A 26,581-nucleotide genomic window follows, 5' to 3' on the forward strand; every position below is an offset into this window, starting at 1 on the left:
CTGTGAGCCAACAGGAACAGGAGGCATCTGCAACATATTAATATAGCTGGGCAGCTCCACTTGCCAACACACACTGATTAATTTAAAATTCCTGCAATTTTTCTGAAGTGAAAACGTATTTATTTTGGCACCAACAGCAGGTCTACAGAAAAGGGGGAACGGATTATTATGCAAAAAAGGGGGGGGAAAAAAGCTCTGCAACATTTATACCCTGCTGGTAATTTTCCATCATTATCATCGGATGTAAGTAAGAGTTTTCGGGGTTCGTTTCGACACAAATAGAGAGCAAATGAAACAGTTAATTAGAGTTTGGGTGAACGATGAGGTAGGAAAGTGAGCGTGTCAGAGGTGAAATCAAGGAAGAAGTTACACAATAGTGAGGAGGTGGGTGGAGGGAAGCAGAGGAGCGTGCTGTTTCTGCTGCTAAAGGCAGAGAGGAACGTCAATTCCACGCTACAAGAGGATACCGGATGTAAGCAAAGACTTCAAAATAAGAGTCTATGGCTCTGCTGCGCTGTTACATTGCAATGCAGGTTATTTGGCACCACATTTTACTATTAATTGAAATGATTAATGGAATTAATTGTGATGGATCAATTAATGAAATAATCGATTAATTGTTAAACGGAGTACTCAATAAGAGGCCATTTACTGAAAGACCAACATACTGAGAGCAGTAATTAAGCAAAAACTATAGCAAAAATATATACATTTTTCATTAAAGATAATAACTTTATTTAGAAGTATGTTTAACCCATAAGGGTCTGTTTTAGCTATTAAACTATTAAACACATTTTGTTATCCATTTATTAATCCAAAATTAAATCAGAAGATCAGCTGTACAGTGAATTACTCAAGTAAGAGTAGCAATACTTCATTGTAAAATTACTCAGCTAAAAGTAAAGCGTAGTAAAAAAAATACTCCTTAAAGCTTTTTTTTTTTTTTTCAAAAAAGTTACTCAAGTAAATGTAACTAGTTAACAAACAGACAGCTAAACACAGTAGCACAGGACCAGCAAAATAAAACAAAGAAAACAATGTAAATGGGAGTAATGGTTTTAACTGCTTTATTTTGTTTTGTTTTTATTTTATTTTTAAAGAAACAAGGTTAAATACAAAAACACTAGAACAGCACCACAACCAAAGCGCAGATAAAAAAAAAAATGGCTAGCATATCGCGCCACCACAATTTGCTTTTATTTTGAAAGAGCCAAAAGGAAGGGGTTGGTTGTGTTTAAGCTAGCTGTAGGCGCTCTGCCGCTCCATCCTCACTAGCGGAGTGAGAAGAGACAGACAGATGAGCAGCTGACTTCACACGGACAGTACTGAACTTTTCACGGAACCGCGCGGTGTCTTTTTGGACCGCTCTCTTTCTGCCCTCACCATGGCATCGCCTCAAACTGTCGCGTCTCTACAAAACCGCTTTTTACGACGCCTGAGGGACGGAAGTGAGAAATAAGAGGGAAGTCGCAGTTGGAGATAATTAAGCCCACAATATATCGCTATAAAAAAAGCGATTTTCTTTTATCAAGTTCAAGTTGAAGTTGAGTCGTCATTGTTGTTGATTTCCCTGGAGGAAAGTTGGTCTTAACAGTGTGGGATCATGGACGCGCATGTTAAAGAGGGACAGCTCTACGTGCAGCACCAAAAGTTTGGGAAGGTGAGAGTTTTACTGTTTACTTATTTACTAACACTGAGCAAACCACTAATGTGTGTGCAGTGCAGATCTCTACTGACGCATTAAATGGTTTTATTTCTGAGCAAAACGCTCATTACACACCGAGAAATAGCCCAGAATCCCTTCGTATTTACACAGAAAATATGAAGATGACATTCGCGGTTTTAAACGAATGACATGTTTTTGTTAATAAGTTGGCTGGTCACCGATTTAAACTTGTTATTGTGTTGTGATGCTGAGTAAAAACACTGTGAACACTCATAGGAGGACAAGGAAAAACCCTTATGCAACGTATTGCAGTTTAATGCAATTTCCTGAGCAGGGAGAAGGCATGAGTTTCACTCAAGATGAGTAAATTATGCTTAATTTTTGTCATTTTTTACAGTATCACCACAAAAAATTTACTAAACCGCCTTTAATTATTTGTGTTTTTGTAGCCAGAAATATTTTGTAACTACTCAAAAATATCTTAAGCAAAGGAAAAGTGGAGTAGTTTTCCTTCCAGCCAGCTGACCAGCAGTGTCCAGCAACAGATGGGAAAGGGGTAGTTTTGCTCCAAATGCTCAACTTCAGCACATTCCCTGGCATCTCATTAAAACAACTTTAAGCTGAGCGAGAGAAAAACTTTTAGATGCTGGTATTCCTTTAAATCATTAACTGGGTCATGCTGGTTCTGTTTTATGACCCGGTTTGGGTCAAGGTTTAGCAGTCAAACATCTGCTCTCCTCACTTCTGCAGACCAATTAATGGCTGACTCAATGGCTGCAGCCAGGTCCTTTAAACCTTGGCATGCCTTCATACCAGTTATTGCACCAAAACTTAGGACAGTGGCGTTCAAAGACAGTCTTCAAGGCCCGGTATTCTGCAGGTTCTAGTTCTTACACGGAATCAAATGATGGCCCACTAGCAGAAAACTTAAGAGATCAAACTCATGCTACCAAAAAGTCCGTTGTTATGCGTTTTTAGTGATGTTGAAACAAACTCAACAAACAAATATCTTCCGTTGTCTCGTCAGACATTAGGTCAGTACTTCAATAACACATGTTCTGCTGTATAACATTTAACAGCTGATGGAGTTCACTGTGATTGTGATGTAGCTCATCCTACCGTAGACGTCCAGCAATCGGTTGTTATAGCGATGACTTAAGAGTAGTCGAGGCTTATTTTGTTACGACTATCTGTTGAAGGATTGTTGACCCAAATTGGCTAGATAGTAGTCCCCTAAAAGAATACATTCATTTAGAGGGATATGCGTCCCCTAAATGAATTTATTCATTTAGGGGACGCATAAGTATTGTGATGTTTTATTTTGCAAGAGCTTATTGCACCCATTGGGAAGAGGGATAACTGGGCATGTCACAAAAACTAATTTTAGTGGACGAAAAATCGCCCTAAAGTGTATAGTGATAAATGGTAATATTGTTGTTTTGAGACTATTTTAAGTAATATTGTGGTTAAAATCAGATAATAATGCAATCTCAAACATGAGTAAACTTTAAATTCTAATGAATATGCAGCACTGGAAGCGGAAAACAGTTTAAATGTTGAAAATAAATAAACAAAACGATAAACACAGTGTATACTGAAGTCTCCGTAAGCAACACTGACCGTCAGTAACGAGGCTAGTTGAGACCAATGAACCAGACTGAAGCCTTTGGTCGTCCCAATTTTTGTTAGAAAGAGAGAAAATAGAAAAACAGTCATCATAATATTAACTGATTTATTGCTTATTAGGGACAGCATGTTTTCGTGTTGATTGCGATCATCCGCACGACTTATCAAGCTACCTTTGACTCTGAAAGCTGCTCTCTCACACCTTGTTGCAGCCAGCAAACCAACAGAGTGAAACCCCGGTGATAAACACCTCAGCTCATGTTTGTGCCTTCCTGTCTTTGGCATCCATGCTCCAGTTTAGTCTCTCAGCAGCACCGCCAGATAACACCCCGGTCAGGCGTTCAGACTTGTGAGATGGTCTTTGTCTGGCCTCGTCTCTCTGTCTCTGGTGGTCATATGACACGAACCGACAAAACATCCCGGCCCCATGCTTCCTGTTCTGAAATCACCACTTCACAATGCATATTCATGCTCCCAAGAAACACTTTTAATGTCTTTTATGGTGTGCGTTTTCTATAGCAAATGGACATGCATTATGTCTGTGTCTGAGCAAAACAGAAGTTTGCTGAAGGGGGTAGGGGGAGGCGATGAAAAAAAGCACGAGTGCTTGCAGAAAAAATAGAACAGGAAGCAGAACCTCAGTTATTCTGAAAGTGTTGAAACTAGTTTGAGGTTTGCTGAGGTGAATTATGCAATCTTCAGAACGGTCTGGACACACACACATGCATATATATGTACATCTAGGGCTGATTCCCACGTGTTCGGTTGGAAAATGTGACAGAAGAGGAGCCAGGTTTCTGTTTCAGACTGTTGTCTTTTTTTTTGTGATGTGGGAAGTTGTGGCACTTGTTGCAGGTCACCAAGATGCAACAAATCAAGTTCGCAGACACCATGTGCAGACATTGTGGCAGCCAGACTTTGGCCAGGATTCTCTTGAAAAAGAGATTTTAAATCTAAATGGGAAATAAAGGTTAAATAAAAAAAACAACAACTAAAAGACTTAAACAAGGGTTCTTCCTGGACTTGTTTGCTTTTAAAACAAAAGCACAATACATGATAGTTGTATCATGTTTTTTGTCATAGTTCTTAGTCAGTTTATGCCAAAGAACTATGACAAAAAACAAAAAATATATAGTTTTAAAAGATGATTTCGGAAAAAAAATTGACAAAGTATTACTTAGGACATTATGTGTAGGAAGGTGACAATATTTGACACGGAGAGAATTGGCAACACATTGCCTTGCGAAACTTGTCACGCTCTTAGATGTTTTGTGTATTTTATTGAGATTTTATATAAGTCAACACAAAGTGGCACAGAAATGTTAAAAGGGAGAGAAATAAAATTTTTCTTTACGATCTCATCATAAACTTAACCCTAGCGCTTTGTACTCAGCTCGTTCTTCATGCTGATGCTCGTTAATAAAACCGAATGTAACCAATTTCCTTCAGGAATCACCAAAGGAACAATAAATATCAAAAATGATGACTGTTTTTAAAGTTGCTGTTGTAATTTCTGCCTGTAAACCGGCCAACTTGTCATCCGGACTCTGGTTCTGGATACAGATCTGAGCAGCAGAGCAAAGTCGATTGTTCACCAGATTTACCGGGGAGTCATGTCTGTATCTGCATCAGCTTGCCTGGCCCTACCGCACGCATGCTAATGTTTTAAAAGCTGCTCGGACATGTGTTTTGTTGACCTGCTGCTAGCAGAAGCTTTCAGCGACCTGCTTGCAGCTGCCGACCGAACGTTGGCTGACATTTTGACTTTGTCTCCTCATTGGCAGCAGACAGGTTCAACCGGAATGTGTGCCATGCTTGGTCAGAAATGCATTCCCTGAGGCTACAAGATTTTTACATCATCAGTTCAGGTTATTGGTCGGGTTTTTTTCTGTCAGGTCTCCTCCTCTTCTTTTGTCCTGCACTGAGACGCTAATGTCAAACTTCCCAGAAAGAAGCACCCGGTCATTTATGGTAATAACTAAGTACCTTGATGTGGTCAAATAATTATGCTTATAAACTGTTATGGTTTAGGAAGAAGGTGGCATTTGCCTCTAAGCAGAGCCGGCCCAAGGCATGTGCACGTTAATAGGCCGCTAAGAGCACCAAGCTAGCATGATAATTTATATTTAAAATGGCATGAAATAATAGAAACTAAATGCTATTACACATGGAAAATGATTTCTCTATTATTTTTCTAGTTGTTGCACAAATAATAGGTTAATCTCTTCCTTTCCTGTTGGACAAATATAAGATGTCAAACTTGTTAAAGCCGCTTTTATAAAATATTTTTTACATATTTGATGAAACTGCCACTATCTTGTGACAGTATGGCATGAGACAGACAATCTGTGGAAACAATTGAGCTCCTCTGCTCTCTAGAAACAACCAATCAGAGCCAGGCGGAGGATCTTGGTGCTGTAAATAACTTCTGTGTTCGTGCTGCTCATCCCCTTCGACTCCTTCTCTGCTCTCTGCTACGATACATCTTCTCCCTGCTGTGAATGCTGGGGGGTAGTTAGCATCATAAACAGTTTTCTATAACAGTGAGTTGTTTCTTTGCCATTAGAACATTTAGCAGCGCATTTACAATGATGATTGACAGCGCCAAGACCTTGCTCCTGGCTCTGATTGGTTGTTTTTGGTCTGGAGCAGTGCATTTCTTCAGACAGCAGGAGTAGCTCAGGGAGGAGATTGATCTTTCACAGATTATCTTTTATATTATTATGTCATGACAGGGTGACAGTTTTGACAAATATGTAAAAAATGTATTTTTTAATAAAATCTACATACTGAAGCTTTAACTTATTTGCTGTAAATTTTGTGTTTGTCAGCTGGTGTTACTTTCAAATAGTTTAAATAATATGGCACACTTAAATACCACTATGCGTCTCAAAATCCAAATATTTTTTTTAGTTTGCTACTCCTGTAAGGTCAAAATCAGTAATAATAACACTGGTATGATATGTAAGGTAATTACAAATAATGCTAATGCTACTAGGTATGTTGCATATAAAGTGGCTTAAGAGTGATAATGAATCTGGTGTTGACGTGTTGGGGCCTCAAATGAAAAATCTGCCCAGGGCCCCAAAAAGGCTTGTGCAGTACCTGGTTCTAAGAGACACTTAGGTGCCTTAAGGGAAGTTTTTCCTCACAGTTTCTGCACTAAGCTTTAGAGATGATGGATAAAAAGGTGGAGGAATTTAAAGCAAAGTGAAGCTGTAAAGCAGAATGCCAAACTTTGAGTGTCTGAAAATGGAAAGACTATATGACACAACAGCAAACTGGGCTGGGTAGTCAAGGATTCACCATAGAAGGACCTAAAATGCAGTTCTAGAGGAGCTGCAGCGAGCCACAGCTCAGGTGTGAGAATCTTTCCACCATTAGTCCTGCACTCTCTGAATCTGGCCTTGATGGAAGAGCTTTAGAAAAAAATGTTCAGCGTTGCAAGAAAGTCTGAAAAACTCCCTTCTGTGGTTACTGTTTACACGCAAAACAACTCAGGAACACGGTAGTAGCAGCATCATGCTGTGTGCAAGCTGGTCAAAGCTGATGGAAAATATATGGAGCTAAATGTAGAGCAACACTAAAAGACAACCGGTTATAGGCTGCCAGAGCAACAAAAGAGTGGTACACCACAGTGTAATGTGCTATTATGGCCTTGTCAAAGTCCTGACTGGAAACATGTTGAGCATCTGCGGTAAGACTTGAAAGTCTATTCTCTCAGGCTCTCTCCAATTTAACTAAGCAACCCAAAAACATACGTGCAAAAAGTTCTCTGTTTAACGTAAATATTGTCAGAGGGAGGTTGAATACAACAACACCCCACACTTTTCAGATTTTTACCTGCATTGCTTTTCTCCCGTTTTATTATGATCTGCTCCCTTGCAAAAAAAAAAAAAAGAATTAGTGGTGTTGTTGTAATGAAATGTGAAAAAGTTATAGAGGTAGGATGAATATTTTTTAAAGTGACGTTTTGGTTTTGTGGTTATTTTGGTCAAATTATGCAGCACAAACTCAATAAATGAGCCAAAAAACTTTAAATATCAACATTTCCATTTCAGAGAGATTTGTGCCTCTGCTTCGGCTCTCCTGATTAAAACAAATCAACTTCCTTGTTTGTTATTACAGAAGCTCGTTAATGCCACATCAATTTAAATCTGATATGATGGAATGACGAAACTGTTTACATAATATATGGCAACACGTATAACAGTATACGGGGAGCCAAAAGTGTCGAGTTGATTGTAGTCATGTGCCACAAAAATTATATTATTTTTAATTTATTAAGTTTTTTGTTTCAACTGCATACCCAGTATTTGAATGAAACTAAGTAGTTTTATTTTTTTCATTTCAAATTTGAAACATAAAAAAGATGAAAAAAAAGTCAAAACTTTTTTCTTTTAGATTTTTTTTTGTTTGAACTCCCAGTACCAGGATATGAGTCAGTCTTTCTATGAATACTCTTTATTTATTTTGCCGAGTTTAATAGATTAGTGAGTAAAGGATGTTTTTGGTCTTATTTGCTGCAAAACTGAATTTTGTGGGTGGGGAAAGTCATTAGAAAAGATGACTATAGTTTTTGTTTCCTTTTTTGGAGAATTGCAAATGATTTAATGTTTTTTTTGTGTGTGTGTCTTTTTTATAAGACCACACTTAAGTGAAAATTTTGAAAAAAAAAAAGTGTATCAGCCACCTGGACTGGTGAACCAAACTTGATTCAGTTTTTGACACCCACCATGTAAATTGCTCTACATAAATGTAAATTGCTCTACATAAAGGCCAGCTTACTTTAGAAAAACAGTGAAACAAAAACGGATGCTTCTGTACAGGGTTGAGTACAGCAACAAACAGCATGTGCAGGATGATAAAGCGTTTCCTCTGCTTCATTAGATCACCAACACATTCATTTTTATGATCTAACGTCGCCCTATCTCAACTTCAACATTAATACGCAAGTTTTTAAACCACGTCTGAATCATAGAGTTGCTCCACTTACACAGTGTTTTTTTTTTTTTTAATCTACTGCTCCATGATGTAGCCACAATAATTCGTCTATTTCTGCTATGTTAGGGTTAATCAGATTTCCTCTTAAAACACAACACTGTATATTAATAGTTCAAACACCAAATATCTCTCCATATGTATTGCTAAGCACAGTGGAAACTTTTAGCACTGCCACAGAAGCTACTACTTTTCCTTATTTCACGTTTGTGTACAGCCAATTAGTGACGAGGAAAATAAATGGTGCTTCTGGATTGGCTGCTTTGTAAACGCCAGCCAATAGCGAGTCGAGTAGCGTCGCACCTGGTTTTTAAAAAATATTTTAGATATGCTGTTTGCTAATTTTCTGTGAATAATTTGGAGTGACGTTCTGCAGAAAAATGCACCATTGTTTTGGATATGCTGCAGGGACGCGCGCCATCCATGTTGATCTGCTGTGGACATTTGCATTCTCTAAATACAGATTTCTCTCTTCTGCACAAGCAGTTTCTGGCCTTACGTGCCATGAGGTGATGCGGTCACGCAAGACTAATCATGCTGAGAGCGCCTCAGCAGATGATTGTCAAATTGAAACATGTTTCCATTCACTCTGTGGTCAAGGCAGTTAGACTTTCTCTCTTTTCCCTTCCTCAGAAACCCACTTCACAAACAGCCTCTCTAATCCGTCTCTTTTTACCAAGCAAACACGCTCCGATAAACAGACTTTCACACTTTTAAATAAGCCCACTGGTTTGCTGCTTTGTGTCTACTCACGCCAAGGAGGTTTAGCTATTCTTTACAGTGAAAGATAAAGATGATGTGTTTAACCAGAGGGATGCTTAGTGGCAGGGTCTTGCACGCACAAGGTGATATTCTAATAACAAACGCAACACGTACGGGAATGGGTTTCATTATTGTGTATTTTTAGGCAGCCAAATTGAGCAGTGAATCACACTAAACATTTCAAACTGGGGTGTTATTCAGAGCATTTTGGGCCTTTATGTTACGGTTGTTTCATGACACGTTCAGAAACCACCAAACACACTTTTACAAAAACGTAAAGAAAGCCACTCAAGCTTTCCTGCATCTCGCCTGTTTCTGTAAAACTCAGCAGGTTGTTGCCACACCAGTGAGGAAGTTTCTCTCCGTCTCTCTGCCATGATCTTTTTTGCATAATTTCCACTCAGTGCAACGCTCTGTTGCCTTATATGGACCAGCTGTTTCTCTCACACACACACACACACACACACACACACACACACACACACACACACACACACACACACACACACAATTTAGGACCACGTTGCAACACGGCTCAGAGTCACGCCTCGTACGAGAAAACTGTTGCATGAAAGCAACTCCAGATGGGTCCGCGCTCAGCAGCATGAACAGATGGACGCATTTACATGTTAGCACTTTTTCTGAAGCCGCACCTGGATGCAGAAGAAGGAAGCAGAGAGAACCCTGGGTAATCGCCATCCCACATATATCCTGTCCTCTTTGAGGCCTCAGTGTGTGTATGCATATGAGATTAATAAAAAATGTGTCCACCTACACGACGACAGATATTGTTCTGGTTAATTATAAATGTCACAAATAACGTCTGCAGGGAAAAAAAACAAAAAAAACAACCTATCCGTGAAGGTGAAAATCAGACAACATATCCAACTATTTGCCATGTGGGAAAAAAAATTGTCAAGTTAAAAGTAGGGCTGAAACGATTAATTAAATTATTAATCGTGATTAAACCAATTAATCACGATTAATCAAATTAAACATGATTGATTACTGAAATAATCTTCAACTAATTTCGTGGTTGATTAATTGTTAACTGGAGCACAGATTGGGAAAAAAAGGTGGAAATCTTGTTTTTGCTGAGAAATCAACACATTCAGAGCAGTAACTATGCCAAAGCTGCACAAAATAAATATAATTTTTTAATTTAAGATAAAAAACTTGTCTGGAAATATGCTTAAGCCAAAACTCTTCAAGTGGCATAGTTTTAGCACACCTGGGTCAAATTCACTAGAGAAATGCGGTCTAATTTAATTATTATATATTTTTTATTATATTTAATTATATATTTATTTTCATCTTTTAATGCATTTCTGACATTGTATAAAAAGGTTTGCAAAATGCTTGATCCAATAATCGATTAATCTTCAGAATAACTGATATTACAATATTCTAATAAAGCCAAGATGTCTGATTTGTGAAGAAAAGGGAGCTGCAAATCATATCAGCTCTGAAACATAAACGCCTACAAATTTGTCTTGTTTAAACAAAAAAGAGCCATGTTTTAAAACATCCTGCTTTACTTAACCAAGTTTAGTACCAAAACCACAGCAAGGAAAAGTCACTGGATATTTGTGGTCCGATTTTCTAAGAAGTGTATTAAAAGCAGATAAACATGGTTTATTCTGAATACTTTGTGCTTTAACTTCAATTCGTTTACGTTATTTTTAACCTCCAGCTGGAAAAGTTCATTTGTGCTGTTTTTGTTTGCTGGTCAAAGGCCACGAGACGTCGCTTCGAGGGCGTTATACGGCCCCCGTGCCTCTCGTTTGACATCTCTGAGTAAGAGTGAAGCTCCGTCAGTCAGAAGCTCAGTAGCTCAGATAATTCATTTGGTGAAAGTTCATAAGCATTAAAATAAAACCATAGCATCAGATTAACAAAGTCATACGACATTAGCCTGAGATCAAGCGTTTCGCCGCCAACACCCTGTGGCTATAGTCGTACCTGGGCCTTCATGCAAATAGTGCAATTCTGTAATTAGACCGACTCACATGATGCTTATTTTCATGCTATGAATGATAGTGAAGAGATGACCGCTTTGAAGAGTTCATGTAGCACCAGAACCTGCTGTCAGGATGTAAATATTCACATTTAGTCACTCAGATCCACTCTGAACTACACCTAAAACAAAACCTAAACTCTTTGTACCTTAAGCCTTCTTTATACAATATTAGAAAAACATTAAAAGTGTGTGAAAACCCCTAAATAATTCAATTATTTTTTAAAATATTTTTTAATATGCAGCTTGAAAAATACTTTTGACATCAAAATGTGAAAAATTCAAACCTCACGACACAACTTGACACCAACACAGTGTGGGGTTGACCTGTTGACTATTTTTTCGATCATTAATTTGACAGCAATAGGTGCTCAATATGAGATTTTTCACAGAATTTGAATTGGGTGAAGCTAAAATCTATGCCACATGAGTTGTTTTGGGTAGAAAATATTTACAAAGGTTTAACTTGAATGCAAATTGTACATATTTTTTCATATAGTTTTAGCTTAATTACTGCTCTGATTATGTTCTTTTAGCAGGTGGTTTTTTTTTTTGAGTCTATACTCCAATTATCAATCAATTACTAAATTAGTCGACTATAATTTTAATCGTTTCAGGCCTACTCTTGTTATTGCTGCTAAGAGACTGAAAGCATCAGAATGGTGCAAAGTTCTCTCTGCACCAAGTGCAATCGTTCTTGCTGAGCTCATATGTCTATTTGATAATTTAGCTGCAAATTAAAATGTAAAATGTGTATTATTTTGCCAATATAGTTTTTGATTGAAATGCAATCAATTATGATCAACTGCAGATCCAGCAATTATTTGATTAGTAATTTTAATCAAGTCGGACCACTAACCGTAATGAAACGTAACATAACGTAGCACCATGTAATGTAACGTCATGTAACATAACTCTATGTAATATCAAACACCACCACGTAACGTAGCGTAATGTAATGTAATGTAACGTAGCGCAACAAGCCCTGTGGCTTCTTTTCATAAAATTAAGTAATTCTCCTTAAAGTGGAGGGATGTCCTCTTAAGACGGCTAACGTCTTGGTACAATCCGACAAATCAGCTTTGCGGCCGCAAAGAGGAGCAGTTATTTTTCGGATTCCTGGTGTTTAGGGAACCAAAACTCTAGTAAAAATCTGCCTTTCATACCGATAAGGACTCGAGGATTTCTCTGAATACGACAACCTGCAGTTCCAACCAACGTCCTACAAGAGTCTTTTTGCAAAATCTTAACTAATTAACTTTATAAATATAATTTAGAAAGGTAATTATAAATTCTGTTTACCTTTATAAATAGGTTTTATAAAGGTAATTACTGTATAGCAACATTTTTAGGACAGCTAACCTTTGGATTGAACTCAGACAGTTTTTAAATAAAACCATAGCATCAGATTAACAAAGTCATACGACATTAGTCTGAGATCAAGCGTTTCGCCGCCAACACCCTGTGGCTATAGTCGTACCTGGGTCTCCATGCAAATAGCGCAATTCTGTAATTAGACCGACTCACATGATGCTTATTTTCATGCTATGAATGATAGTGAAGAGATGACCGCTTTGAAGAGTTCATGTAGCACCAGAACCTGCTGTCAGGATGTAAATATTCACATTTAACTCAGTCTCTCTTCAGACTTTGCACCTTTTCATTCTAACTTTCTGTTGGGCTATTGCTACATCATGGTCTTATAAAAGGTCTCTTGAACCATTTTACCTCTTGACATTTCCTGCCTGATATAATTGGGTATTTTTATGCCTGGAAATTATAACACAAGAAAGAAGCCAAAATGGAAAAGGTATTTTAGACACGTGACTCGGTAGCTTGTAGAATCTCCTCAGGCTAAAATAATCTAATGTAGTTGTTTTCTGTGTAACTTAATCGGTCTCTGGAATGTGTTTTAGTATACTTAAGGTTAGACATAATTTTAGAACCTCGTAAAGACCAAGGGTGTGTCCAAATTCGAAGGACGGGTCGGGGAGATTTTAACAATGGCCGACCCAGCAGGAGATGGAGCAAATAACTATGATTTCCGTTCTTGTCACCGATTATTTTTTGAAGGGCAGAAACGTAATAATATATTTTATTGATGGTTTCTGTTGTGTGCAGTTTTTATTTCCGTTTTATTTACAGTTTTTGGTTGCCGTGTTGTATTTTGGGTACTTAAATCATCTGCCAGTTCCAGTGTCACGGGTTCTTTACAAAATTAAAGTTTATCAGTCGTGGTGAGGGTGAACCCACATTATTATGCCTCTACTAATATATTATTAGAAACAACATCATAATTTATCACAATAAGTACTGGGATAATGTATCTTCCAGCAACATTTGTTACTGCGACAGGCCTAGACGTACGCAGAGGTAATGGTGGGAATAAATCTGGAGTCTGGTCTGCCAATTTCACACCAGCTCACTTCTATTCCTATTTAACTTTGCTTCTAGCTGACATCGTGACAGAAAGCAGAGGTGTGAATAACTAGACCTGATTTCTAGACTAGACTGTATTCTCACAGTATTTTAGTTCAGTCACATATATGGCTGCAATCACCCAGAATAAACACAGCACTTTGAGACACAATGAAGGTCAGAAGCCTTTTTACGAGGCCTTTAAGTTAGCCATTATCAGACAGTTGAGAAAAGGGAACGTCCCTCTGATTGGAGCTCATATGAGGATCTGCAGCTGTTTTTCATTTGGTTCTCTTTTAGCTGGATTTTCCCAGCTGGTCAAAAGGTTATAAAAAACCCCACTGACCTTCCTGTCACAAGCTCCTCTCTCTCTCTGCCTCTCTCTCTCTCTGACTGTCATCCTGCTGCGTTAGTAACTGCAGGGGCAAACCTGAACTCTGTGACTAATGTAGTCAATGAAGCATAGCCTATTGGGACTGCAAACTGCTGCTAGATTAACCAGGGTTTTCCCCCCAAAATCCATTTTATTCACTTTAGCTGCTGTGTCATACCGCTATACCATAATGACATGTATATCAGTGTGATGCTTTGTCTTCGTGGCTATTGTTGGCGCTAAACACGTGCAAACCAACACCTGCCACCTGCGTTATTGTTCAGGGTTGAGTGTCTTGTTGTTTGGCCCCTTGGAGGAAGTGATCATTGTTAGCTGTTGTTTCCTCCGGGTTGAAAAAGATAAAGCTTTCATCTGGTTTTGACTGTGGCGTGTCTTTAACTCGTTCAGGAGCTACTCAGCTTGGAAAACCCATCTCTGGACCCGAGAGCCATTTTAACTTCACTCCATCTAAATAAGACCAGTTGATCCTTTGGATCAACTGGTCGTAAGGGCGTATTGCCAGTTCATAGACAAATCGGTTTATAGATGATGATGTTTATTTATTTATTGAGTTTTCTTTACTTCTGGATTTTCTTGTCAGAGAATAGACTGTTTACCAAAACAGTCTATTCCTGTTTTGGTAAACTATGGGTTTGTAAAGTAGTATTCCTGTTTTCTGTGTGTAATGCTGATAGTTTACCAAAATAAAGTGAAACTGAACTGAATATCTACAGTGGGAAATTTTGCTGTGATTTTTAAAGAATCACCATTTTATTTCTGTTTGAGAGAAAAACAAAACTGGGAAAATGAAGATGATGGGTCCATTCTCTTTTATGGGACGTAAGCAAAAAGCACAGAGTTTCCAAACTAATAAAAGAAAAAACATATCTAAATGTTAATCGTATTTTTTAGGACTGGGCAATATGGCTGAAAAACATACCATAATATAAGGGTTTCATATCAGTCGATATTGATAATTATTGATTAGCTTTTGGTTTAAATATCTGACATACTCCCAATCTGATGGTGTGACCTATCCTGTTTAATCCACAGTTTCCTCTTGAACTATTGTACTCATTTTATGTTTTTATTTTTAAGCAGTTTTGAGGCACCTGAAACTGCTGCTCAACAGGTCGTTGCTAGGTAACCAAAGAGCGAGTGAGTCGCTAGGTAACCAGAGTGAGTGAGTTAGTTGATGCCACCAACCTGGCTGTGAAAGGCTTTAGTTATTCAGCCTTTCTGCCTACATCCCCCAGAATGCTGTGCGGTTCTGGATTGGTGTTCAGTGACATTATTTAATGTACTCAAGATTCAGTATTGAATTGTTACATTCTGACAGAAATTCAGTCTTCTCAGCCTCGTATGTTGCTGTGAAGTATCGTTCCCTGTAGAATCATTTGGCTGTCTTAGACAACATAAATGTCGTTATGATTTCCAGCTGCTTCAAACTTCCAGATTAAAGCCAGTTTTGAATTTTAGGAAGTGAATTGCGGATGACTAATTCTGAGAGTGGTCTCTGTCTGCTGATTCAAACAACTGTCAACGTGCAAAAAGAAATGCCGAGTTACATCTGATTTATCACCACACGCCTCCTACATTAAGCCTCAGGCAGCAAACGAAAGGCTGATATATTCAGAATAAACTGAAGTTTTCATCCCCCATTGTTTGTGGTCTAACCTACATTATGTCGCCGACCCGTTATCTCTGAGTGAAGACAATTTCTGACTTTACCAACTGCCTCTGCTCACATCCTTCGAGTTTTTACAATGCGATCCGAAAGTTTCAGTTTTGGTTTAAAGTAACCCAGCTTGCAGAAAGCCCTGGTTTTCCAGTGTTTGGACAGATGAAGCAAAAAATGAAGTGTTATGTTGTATCAGCATTTACAGATAAAAAATGTCAATTATAGAGAAAAAGTGCATGTTTTACCGTTTTTACCATAGAGAGGACTAATTAGTGGATATGAGATCCTCTTGCATTTTGAATACTACCTAAGAGCAGCGACACTTGAAAAGGTTTTCCCAGTTAGGTGTTATACAAACTATAATCTCTATAATTAAATAATAAAATAAATACCTCTTCTGTATTAGAAAACTAACATTTAGCAAAATAAATCCTGTCCTTTCGAGTCATATTGGATTAAATAAAAATACAAAATGATATTTTGTGTAAATTAATAATATTTTCTTTTGAATATGGTAATAAAATTAGACCTTTTTTTAACAAACAAAAAAGTGTTCACCTTAGTCTTTAATTTCTTCTTTATCCTCCCTGCTCTTCACCCAAAAACTGCCAAATAAACATTAAACTCTTTGCAAGAAGTGAAATTATTTTGCACAAACAGAATATCTGTAAGTGACTCAACAAAAAGCTGGTTCCTCTCCTTCGTTCACTGGGTTAGTGACGGTGACAAAGTTAAATCAACATTTGCATTTTGTGAGGGAAGTGCAACGACAAACAGCAGTATTAAGCAATTCAGAGATAAATGTTATGCTTTTGGCCTTACAGTCTTAACCCATACCGTCTCTTTTCCTTTTTTGTGTCTGAGATATTTCGTCATAGACAGAGATACAAATTTTAGCTTTGCATATGGCGCATTTGTCCCGACTGGGACGGCACGAGGGAATTTTCTTGTGTAACGTGACACTTTTGGCATTTTTATCACATCCAAAGAGTGAAGAATAGAAAGACCACAGACGTTAGCTTCTGGCCTAGCGCTAAGTCTTCTTTCGCTGTATTAATGCATATTAATGTATTTTTGGTGTTTGAACAATTAAAAAAAGTATTTGTAAGTGTTTTTGGAGGAGGTCTTACGTATTTGAGGGTTTCGGTTTTTCACAGGTGGTTGTTTGCTAATTCTCACAAATACTAAAGGTTCACGGCCCTATTTTTTTGTTGACTTTGAATTTAAATATGTTTTGCAACTCATTTTGGTTTGGTGACTGTTAATGCCACATAATTAAAAAAAAATAAACATTTGACCCCTGATGAAACAAAACTATCTGAGTGACGTCCTGATAGCAGATAATATATCCTACCATACACCAGATCATTGGCACATTTTAGACGATGACTGGAGTCCAACAGTGCCACCTTCTCCTTTGACACATTGATTGTTTCAATACTTTCTTCATCGAGTCCTTCTTTGTTTTCCACCCATCAGAAATGGAAGAAAAACTGGTTCGTCCTCTACCCTGCCAGCCAGAACGGCATCGCCCGCCTGGAGTTCTTCGACTCTCCCTCAGGCGCAGGCGGGTCCGGCGGGAGCTCGGTAAGCGGCTCCAACGAGAAAACCAGGAAGCTGGACAAGAAGATCATCCGTCTGTCGGAGTGCATCTCCATTCTGCCTGCTCTGACCGAGAGCTGCCCCAAAGACAACATGGCGGCTTTCTGCGTGGAAACAAATGACAAGACGCACGTGTTTGCGGCAGAGAAGAACACTGCAAAGGACTGGATGGACACCATGTGTGACATTGCTTTTCAGGTATTTTTACCGTTCTGCTCTCACCTTTTGTTGAAAACAGGATGACCAGTTCACTCGTTTGGTTGCTAAAGGAAATGGGGGCGTGCACCGGGTGACTAAGACGTGGGTGGAAATGTTTTTTAGGGCTTCCTTTGCATGTGTCTGCTCTGTTTGATGTCTCCCCTGTTCTCTAGTCTCTGAGCCTTACTGCGATCAAACACAGACAGAAAATTAGTTTAATATGAATTACTGGAAACTCTTATTGGGTGTGTTGCCCACACTTACTTTGTTTTCCAGTCCAGTAGATTTGGTTTGATTAGGACCAATATTACATTTTCAACTGGCACGTTTCGCTTTCTGTGTGAAACGGCCCAAACTCTTTGGAAAAACCTGGTCCCTCTCTTCTTTGCGCTGCACCAAGAACCACTGAAGGAACCGACACAAAAACCTTTGAAGAAGACGTGAGCTCAACTTCCTTCTTCACAAAATGTAAACAAAAATGGAGTGTTGTCAGATTTTAGCGGTTGTAAGATTTCTCTTTGGTCTTTGGTAAAAGACCACAAGTCATTTCTCCCACCAGCTCGAGACTCGTAAGTTTTGTTTTGGTTGTATTAACCCAGAATACCCTGCGCTGTAGTTTGCTTCTTGCTTTTGGAGCATTCGAACCGCACCAGAGTTCACTTCAACTAAACCAAGATCTAGGCTTTTAGGTGGACCAGAGTTTGCCTTTTTGGTCCAGATTAGAGTTCACACCTCCCCAGATGAACCAAACTTTCTAGGCAAACGATTACAGCGACCTACACAGGGCTGGTGTGAAGGAACCCTTGGATGCCCAGTGGATATCCTTGGCATATTTTCATGCACACTGTGGAGTAAACAAGATGAAGTAAACAGCTTACTCCTTTGTGGAAATGTGGAGTAATAAGATAACTAACATGATATTTTCTCTCTGGTTGAGCAACAGGGAGGGACTGGCAGCAGCCTGACGGACTGTAATGGAGGACCCCAGGACCTGCAGATGTCTGAGAACCTCATCTACTACTCCAGGGACGAGGGTGAGGATGTTGATCAGTGTAGCCTTATGACTTTTGGTTGGAAACTCCAGAATGATCCCTAATGGACGTTATCTCTTGACAGTGAACGAGTTCTGGGTGACGGTTCAACGCACCGAGGCGTCTGAACGTTGCGGTCTCACAGGGAGCTACTGGCTGAAAGCAGAAAACGAAGCGCTGATTTTGAAGGAGCCCAAGACGAAAAGGAACGTCCTGGTGTGGCCCTACAAGCTCCTGAGGAGATACGGCAGGGACCGGGTGAGTGCCTGACCAAACAAACTGAGCAAAACAAACAAAAACATCAGAAAACTTTTAGAGGAAGCTTGTTGGCTGCAACAGTGATCATAAGGAGGAAGCATAAATAGCACAGATGTGGTCAGATTATATTTAGCTCCCCCTGTTTGTGGTCGTTTCTGTCACATTGTAGTTTCAAGATAGAATATGTGATCTAAAACTGACAGATGACCTTTAAAGCTGGTAGTTTGGTTTGTCTGCACATAGTTTCTGTTGACCTGCCGATACCAATTTTAGCCAATTTGTAGCTGACTTTAAGAGTTACATTATGGGAAAGTTTTACAGGCCATCTTGCTATGGGCAACCGTTAATTATTTATATCAGTGGCAGACGTGATGCTACACCATGTGCATGAGTCATCAGTATCTTATATTAATGATTAGCATGATTATGTTTATTAAAACAGCAGTGCTCATGTGTAAATTTAAGAGTAGTGATCCTCATGTTTCAAATTTGTCCCTACTCCATCAAACCTAATTCACATGTATTCTCACCTGAGGAGGGCATCAGTTCATTTAAGTCGGCTATACGGAAGCCAGGAAATGCCAAAAACATGCAGGACAGAAGCTGTGTTTCCACTGCAAATGTGGCAAAACTTTGCCAGTATTCCACTAATGTCAGAAGACATGATTTCACAATTCCATTTAATAAGAAACTTGGTTAAAATCACATGTGACTAAGTTTGTTTGGAGGATCAAACATCAACTTTGTTGAACTCCATTAAACATCTCTGTTATCTAGTGAAAGTCTTGCTTTCTCTCGCTTTTCTGCAGCCTTAAGAAACTTCAGATACCTCCATGACACATTGTTTTCTTTTTAAGAACTTTCTACTTCCGTTCTTCCTCTGACTTCATTTTTATACACCTGCTACTCTTTGTATTTAAAGTTTAGCCTCTACATAGCAACAACTGGTGCGTGGAAAATGAGCCATTTCAAAAACTTACCAATTGTGAAGTCACGATCAGCACCGTGGCGTTGCTTAGCAACCCCAGAGGAGCTCCAGCACACTCGATAAGCTGGTTTTACTGCTGTATTTACTGCACAGCGGCTGCTGGAAAAGAGAACTGCTTTGTTATTGACTTACCATCGAGAAGTCACTTGCTCTAATATTGTTGTTTGTGCAGGATGCTCCACTTCTGTTTTTCAAAGATGTTTGGCTGCAATCAGATGTATAATTGACGCATCTGTTTTGCAGCCATTTTTACATGCAAGTGTAAACACTGAGTTAGGGAGCGTGGTCAGCAGCAGCTTATTTAAGTTTAAATTGACACGACGCCCTGTAACAGCTCATTGTGAAAGGAGCTCAAAAGCTAAAATCTCGTTATCTAAGAATAATTTTGTACAAAAAATTTAGTTAACATGTTTTGTATCACCCGTGTGTCACAACCTGTTCAAGAAAGCATAATAAATCTGACTCCATTTGGTCTTTTCTTTCCCCAGGTGATGTTTTCTTTTGAAGCGGGACGCCGCTGCGACTCCGGCCCTGGCAACTTTACCTTCGAGACAAAACAAGGCAATGAGATCTTCACACTGGTTGACTTGGCCATCCAGTCTCAGAAGGCTCAGGCCGAGGAGCGCCACCTCAGCGGACCCCAGAGCTTAGACCCCGACTGCCCTTTGTCCCTCCAGTACATTCGGAGTGGCGTTCCCGGCTGCGGCATGGCGGCGGGAAGCGGGGACAGCAGTAGCTGCAGCAGTCGGGAAGCGGACGGCGATTCCGGCGGAAGCAAACCGGGCTCGGCTGACGGAGTGCTTGGGAAGAGGGAGGGCGGAGACGGAGTCGGAAGAGGGCAGGGAGGACACAAAGGGAGGAGCTTACCAGAACCCCCAGCACCCAGAGGACTGGCAGGGAAAGGTGTAGCCCCGCTCGATGAACAGACGAGTCTTTATTCTGAGCCAGCAGACTCGGTGCGACTGCTTGTTCCCATTTGTGACGGTCTTTACTCAGACCCAGTGGACACCATCAAGGGTCAGAACCAAACCTCGCCTCCGATGCCAACGCCACGGCTTCGACCTGTGGGCGACGACTCCTGCGGAGGGGAGCATCACCACACGGGAAGCAACCAAAAGAAAGTTCCCGACCTGTATTCGCATTTGTACGACCAGATTGGCGTGGATCTGAGCCAGAAGACGGGCGCCCTGAGTCTGAACGGGTCGGCCGGAGGAGGAAGAGGCGCCGGGAAGGCGGTGATTAGCAGCAAAAGACCCCCAGGAGGTCATGGGGAAGGGGCTTCACCCCCTCCTGCGCCCTCTGCGGACCACATATATGACGAGCCAGAAGGCTGCGCCAAAGGAAGCAGCAGCCTTCCCGTAAGCCTTGGGATGACCGTTTATGACGAGGCCCGGTTGGAGCCTCAGCGGCGACAGGAAGAGCTCGGGCCTCCGTCAGGACTGGACGCCACCTACATCACCGCCTCCCACGGGAAGCCGACGGAGCTGCAGAAACACTCTCCAAAGCTGCCGGGCCTAAGTCGCGGAACGCCGCAACCCCCGACGCCAAAGTTCCCCAAACCTGCCACCGCTCCAAAGCCCAACAAGAGTGCCTTCGCTCGGAAGGAGCCGGTACCTCTTCCCGCTGGGAAACACGGCGTTTCCGGTAGCAACGTAAACAACAACAACAACATGTGGAGCTCTGGAGGAGGCGGGAAGGAGCTGTACAGCAGAGTGTCGAAGCAGAAGCCTCCTCCATCCGCTATGTGGTGTAACAAGAACCACCAGGCCCCGCTCCGGGCACCTGATATAATTTACGACAACTTGGGAGACATTTGACCGCTCCTGTAAGACGCGGACCAAGAAACAAATCTTTACTCTCTCTCGCTGAAAAACGGAGCGAAGCTTCGGAGCAGAACGGCGGCTGGGCGGCTGCCTCGGGATTTTCTCGTTTCACATTTGTTCCATCTGCGCGGACTGCAACAATTATCTGAGACGGTCAGCTGGTTCGGAGGAGATTAGCTCACAACTATGAGAAAACCACATTATGGGCGCAATTTGAAATGTGGCGTGCAGTGATCGCTGGGCCACCCTGTGAGCGTGTCATAGAGAGGGAGCGTGTTTGCATGGGCAAAGCCATAATTGGCATACCAAGCCACAGTGCGGCCGGAGCCAGCCACTTCACTGGAACACACACACACACACACACACAACCCAAATGGATTTGTCTTCACTTTAACAAGCTGAGAGAAGGAAAGCGGCCTGGTTCCTCTTTTCCTACAAACTCCTGCTGTGCTTATGAAAAAGACAGACATATTTTTGCACTGCGTCTCTTCTGTGTTTAATGTGAAACAGAATGTGAAGGTCAGGAGTCGATCTTTGACTTCAACAAAAGGAAAGCCCTTTTTTGTTTCTGGACTCCCCCAATGAAACGGGGGGAGTGAAAACGGGACGGCTTATGGTTTTGGAAACACAAAATGGGTCAGAATCTCTCTGCATGTTTTGTTGGTTGGATTTTAATCCAAACCCAGTAATGAAAAACAAAACAAACAAACAAAAAAAAACTGGGTTATAATATAAAACATTAAATAGAATTGCAAGCATTTTAAAGCATATTTAAAATGATAAAAACTTAAAATCATTCAGAAGACTTGACCACTGCTCGCTTTCTCATATTTTGAAATTTTGACATCACTGCCCCTGTCTGGTATTTTTGAGTGTTTTCAGCATCAATCTCACATGCAATACATTTATTTATTCTTCTTTTTGACTGTCCTTTGTCTAAATGTTAAAGAATGTGTGTATTTTATACACTCTTGTTTATCTGTGTTTGTTTCATTTTGGAAAAAAATCAGGGAAATTTCAGAATTTTACATATATGTTTTCATGTTAATATCAGTAAAAAACAAAACACCTTGGGCTCCAGAAGTATATCATTTATCTTACCTTAACGTTGCACGTGTAACGTAATGGGCAGTATTTTCGACATGCGCTAAAATGTTTTTAAAATATGTATTACAATCCAAACCCATGAAAACATTCGGTGTGAGTTTAACTTACCTTCATTGACAGTTAGGGACCACCACAGTTAAAATCCATCAACACTTCAGATTCCCTCTAAAAATACCTAATTTAGTCGTTTTAAACACCAAATATGCCTTAACACGCTTAAAGAGGAAACCATCTTATTACTACGGCAGAAGCTGACGTCTACCGACTTCCTTATTTCCACTCTGAGCAACAACCAATCAGCATGAAGGAAAATGAATGAAGCTTTTTTATTGGCTGCCTTTGAACGCCAGCCAATAGTGTGTCAACTAGCATTGAGTCTGAGTATTTCAGCTTCCCAGCTGCATTTTTTTTTCATATTTTAAGAAAATAGATCTACAAATGGACGGGTTTTCGGTGAGTAATTTCGAGTCACCTTTCGCAAAAAAAATCAGCAAATACTGAACCGTGAATCATCAGAGGAACAATGTAAAATTTTTAATATATTATCATTAATAAACACATGAAATTATGGGTAATAAGAAACAATAAACTGGCCTGTTTTGTCATATTCTGGCACTCTCCACTCCCTAACTTGATCCAGTAAAGCTTCACTCAGTGACGTCACTCGCCGTATAGAGAAGAGGTTTGTTTTTATTTATTTTCCCAATGAGTTCGTGAAGAAGTAATAACAATAAAAAATGCTATAAAAGTATTTTTAAAAATACTTTTTATTGTCCAGATTTTATATTTTTGTGAATTTTTATTTTATGGAATAAAATAAAATAAAATATACAGAACAACAGAAAATGCACTGCCTTGAAATATATGTATATAAATTTTACTATTTTAAAACATGAAAAAAAACATATATTTTTATACTATAAAAATCTAAACAATAAAATTTTTGCTTGCTTTTAGACCTCAAATTTTAATCTAATTTTTTTTTTATTTGGTAAAATATAAAATATCCACTTTTTATTTTTTATTTTTAATGGTGAGATAATCCAATTACCAAAACATGCATGGACCCAAGGGCAACTTTCTGCACAAGAATCCTGAATGTGTCTGTCGATGGATTAACTAAATATGAAACTAATCGATCCCCAGCAATGTGTCGGTCTGTGTGTATACGTGTCACAAACAGCTGTGCTGTCTGTAAATGTATCTGATAATAAAAGTGTCTCTAAACTGTTTTTTTCTTCTTCTTTTGTTTCTCTAAACCGAGTCATTAAACTGGTCGTAATTTCTTCCCCTCGGCGGTTCTGGTCCAATCAGAATCTGTTATTCGTGTTTAAAAAGGACTTTTCTGTGCCGGAGCGACCGGGACAGTAAAAACGGTCTGACCTCATCCTTCACTTCTCTTCCTCTGCTCTGTTTTTGTTGTTTCAGTCTGTTTCCAACCACTTAATCACACCGTAAAAGCGTAGCCTCCAAAAAAAAAAAAAAAAAAAAAGAAGGAAAAAAGACCCAAACAAAGACGTTCTTTCTTACTTTTCTTCCTTCCTTCTCTGCCTCTAATTGTGTTGTTTGGTTGCTGAGGCGACAGATAATGGTGGCTGGTTTGCCATGTTGGACCTGCTGTGCATTTTAACTGCAGAGTGATGCCGTCAGGAAGACGAATACGAAGGAAAACAAAGTTTTAGATCCCTGATTTAATGTGATGAATGCTGTCTGGATGGATGAACCTGTCTGTGTCGTCTTGGCTCACAAACAGGTACAGGCTGTTCCACTTACTGCCCTCTCTCTCTCTTTTTCTCTTCCTTTCTGCCCCTTTTCTCTCCCTCACCTGCTGCTAGAGTACTTCCAGCTCTGGAAAAGTAACTGATTACATCTCTGCTTCTCTCAGACAGAGAGAGGGAAGAAAAACAGAAAGTAAAAAGAGCTTCTGTTTTTCTCATTAAACTATCTTTGAACTCATCGGGAGGAAAAAGGAGCGTTGGGTAAAAGGGGGACTGTGTGCTTTTTATTCTTTCATTTGCGTCAACACTTCCTCTTGGAACGACTAACAAGCTGTTTACACGTTTACAGGTCCTGTGCGTTTCAGTATGGAGACTTTTTTTTTTTTTTTTGCAAATTAGGGTTGTAAAACCACCATAAAGTGCCAATAATATGATTCCAACTTCAGTTTTGATAGCAGTTCTACCTCAACTGAGTCGTCTGCTAAAGAACAAGATTTATTGTTTTATTGATGCAGTTTTGCTGCTTTATGTTCAGCAGGTAGCTCAAATGTTCATTATTGTACAGTGGCTTGAAAAAGCGTTCATACCGAGAGAATCCAACAAGTGATGCAAAGTTTACGTTTAGTTTTACAAATAAATCTTTGAAAATAGCACATTTGTATTCACACCCTACCAAATCAATAATCTCTACATGGATTTAGCCAATTTTGTCTCTTCGGAACAGATTCTTAGTATGTTTTAAGTCTGAACTTTGACTAGGCCAGTGTAACACTTATGCATCCATTGACGCTTTAGCTGTTTAGTCTCAAAGCTTCTGCATCTAACGGGTTTCCTTCACGGATTATTCTGTGTCTAGGTCCACTTTCTCATCCATTTTTACCAGTTTCTCGGTAAAAACCAGTCGCACAGCATGATGCTGCCACCACCATGTCTCCTGAGCTGTGGATCTCTGCAGCATGAACCTCATGGCTGCTTCAAGAGGCTCGATAATGTTGTCCTTAGATTACACAGAAGTCGACTTCTTCTATTCCAACTGCTGAATGCAACTGGCTGTGCTGCTTTGTTTTTAGGGGCATTAGAGTAAAGTCTGCTGATTACAAATGCATGCCACACTTTTCAGAATTTTCTTTGTTCAAACAAGGCGTGCTTCTCCCTTTACGTCGTAGTTATGCAGTACTTTGCCAAATAAAATCCCGGCAGCTTGAGGTTGAGATGTGAAAAATAAAAGGAGCATGAAAACTTGTAATAAAGTTCCATGTTCAGATTTCTCCGTTTTGTTTTCCTTGCGGTTTTTGTAAAGTTCTGTACACTTGAGCGCAAATAACTTATCTCAAATATTTACAGCTGGGCTCATTTTTAAAAGCAGTAACATTTGGATTTTTTTCAAATCTGGACTGGATTATTTGACACTAAACGCAGATTATTTAAAGCACAGTTTGTGGGTTGTGGTAGCTTTAATTTAGTTGTATAAATAAATAAACAAATAAACTTAGTTAAAAGCCTGACTGAACTAAGAGGGCATGGAGACTAAAAAAACAGAACAAATCTAATTTATGATGTATTTCTGGACTATGTGCCGCCAAATGTTCTACGAAGTTGAACAAAGATGCCATATATAATTTAAATATAAATAAATGTTTTATTTTATTCATTTATTTATTTTATTTTGTTACAAATTCAGATTTTTAGGCAACATATTAAGAAATACGAGCTGGAAATTGAATGTTTTTCCGTTCTTGTCCAGACTTGTTAAATAACGAAGAGCAAACTGAACCAGCTGCTTCGACCATTAAAAAAAAACAACAGAAATTTTCAGAAAATGGTTTCAAAAAATCTTTTTATTTATTCAATGAAACAACATAATTTCTTGCCACTTATTGTTCAACTTATCAGTTGAAGCAGTTATGTGACCACAAACATGAGGGACTTTATTCATTCAAACAAAAGGGAGCTTCTTAAAGAGACAGAGATCTCCACCACTTGTGGCGTTCAATACTTCTCAGTCCCTGGTTTCGTTTTGTCTCACACCGACTGATTAGGGCCCCACCGACTATAAAGCTCATGTCGCCTTTGCAACGATCACTTCCTCTGCCTTTTGCACCAAACTTCTCAACTCGTCTGACCTTTCAAACTTGTGCCAAGCAATTCAGCTGACTTCGCACATGAGCTGACTTTAGGCACGTCTAGGCAAGGGCGTAGGTTTGGTCTAAGTTTTGGTGGGGACCTTGACACCCCCCCCCTCCCCCTCCAGCACAGTGAAATGCCGAAGAGCTCCGAACATTTTTGAGAAGGGGGGGGAAACCACATTGGCT

At 39.6% G+C, this 26,581-nt stretch overlaps 1 protein-coding gene across 1 annotated transcript; it reads left to right on the forward strand.

Annotated features, from left to right (window-relative positions):
- Positions 1 to 1,237: 1,237 nt before the first annotated feature.
- Positions 1,238 to 23,783, forward strand: dok1b (docking protein 1b). The gene is made up of 5 exons (XM_014985480.2): positions 1,238 to 1,660; positions 17,024 to 17,344; positions 18,288 to 18,378; positions 18,461 to 18,633; positions 20,110 to 23,783. Exons 1-5 carry the CDS (start codon positions 1,604 to 1,606, stop codon positions 21,436 to 21,438), a joined length of 1,971 nt encoding a protein of 656 aa, XP_014840966.2. The 5' UTR covers positions 1,238 to 1,603; the 3' UTR covers positions 21,439 to 23,783.
- Positions 23,784 to 26,581: the final 2,798 nt, after the last annotated feature.

This window comes from Poecilia mexicana, unplaced genomic scaffold, assembly GCF_051168715.1.
Source record: "Poecilia mexicana isolate PSO_F unplaced genomic scaffold, ASM5116871v1 scaffold_18, whole genome shotgun sequence".
Lineage (NCBI taxonomy): Eukaryota > Metazoa > Chordata > Actinopteri > Cyprinodontiformes > Poeciliidae > Poecilia > Poecilia mexicana.

Excerpts from the sequence above, each read along its gene's own strand:
- dok1b (XM_014985480.2), top strand. The coding sequence starts at position 1,604 with ATGGACGCGCATGTTAAAGAGGGACAGCTCTACGTGCAGCACCAAAAG. Across the intron at positions 17,345-18,287 it reads TGTGTGACATTGCTTTTCAG|GGAGGGACTGGCAGCAGCCT; the intron begins GTATTTTTACCG and ends GTTGAGCAACAG. Across the intron at positions 18,379-18,460 it reads CTACTACTCCAGGGACGAGG|TGAACGAGTTCTGGGTGACG; the intron begins GTGAGGATGTTG and ends ATCTCTTGACAG.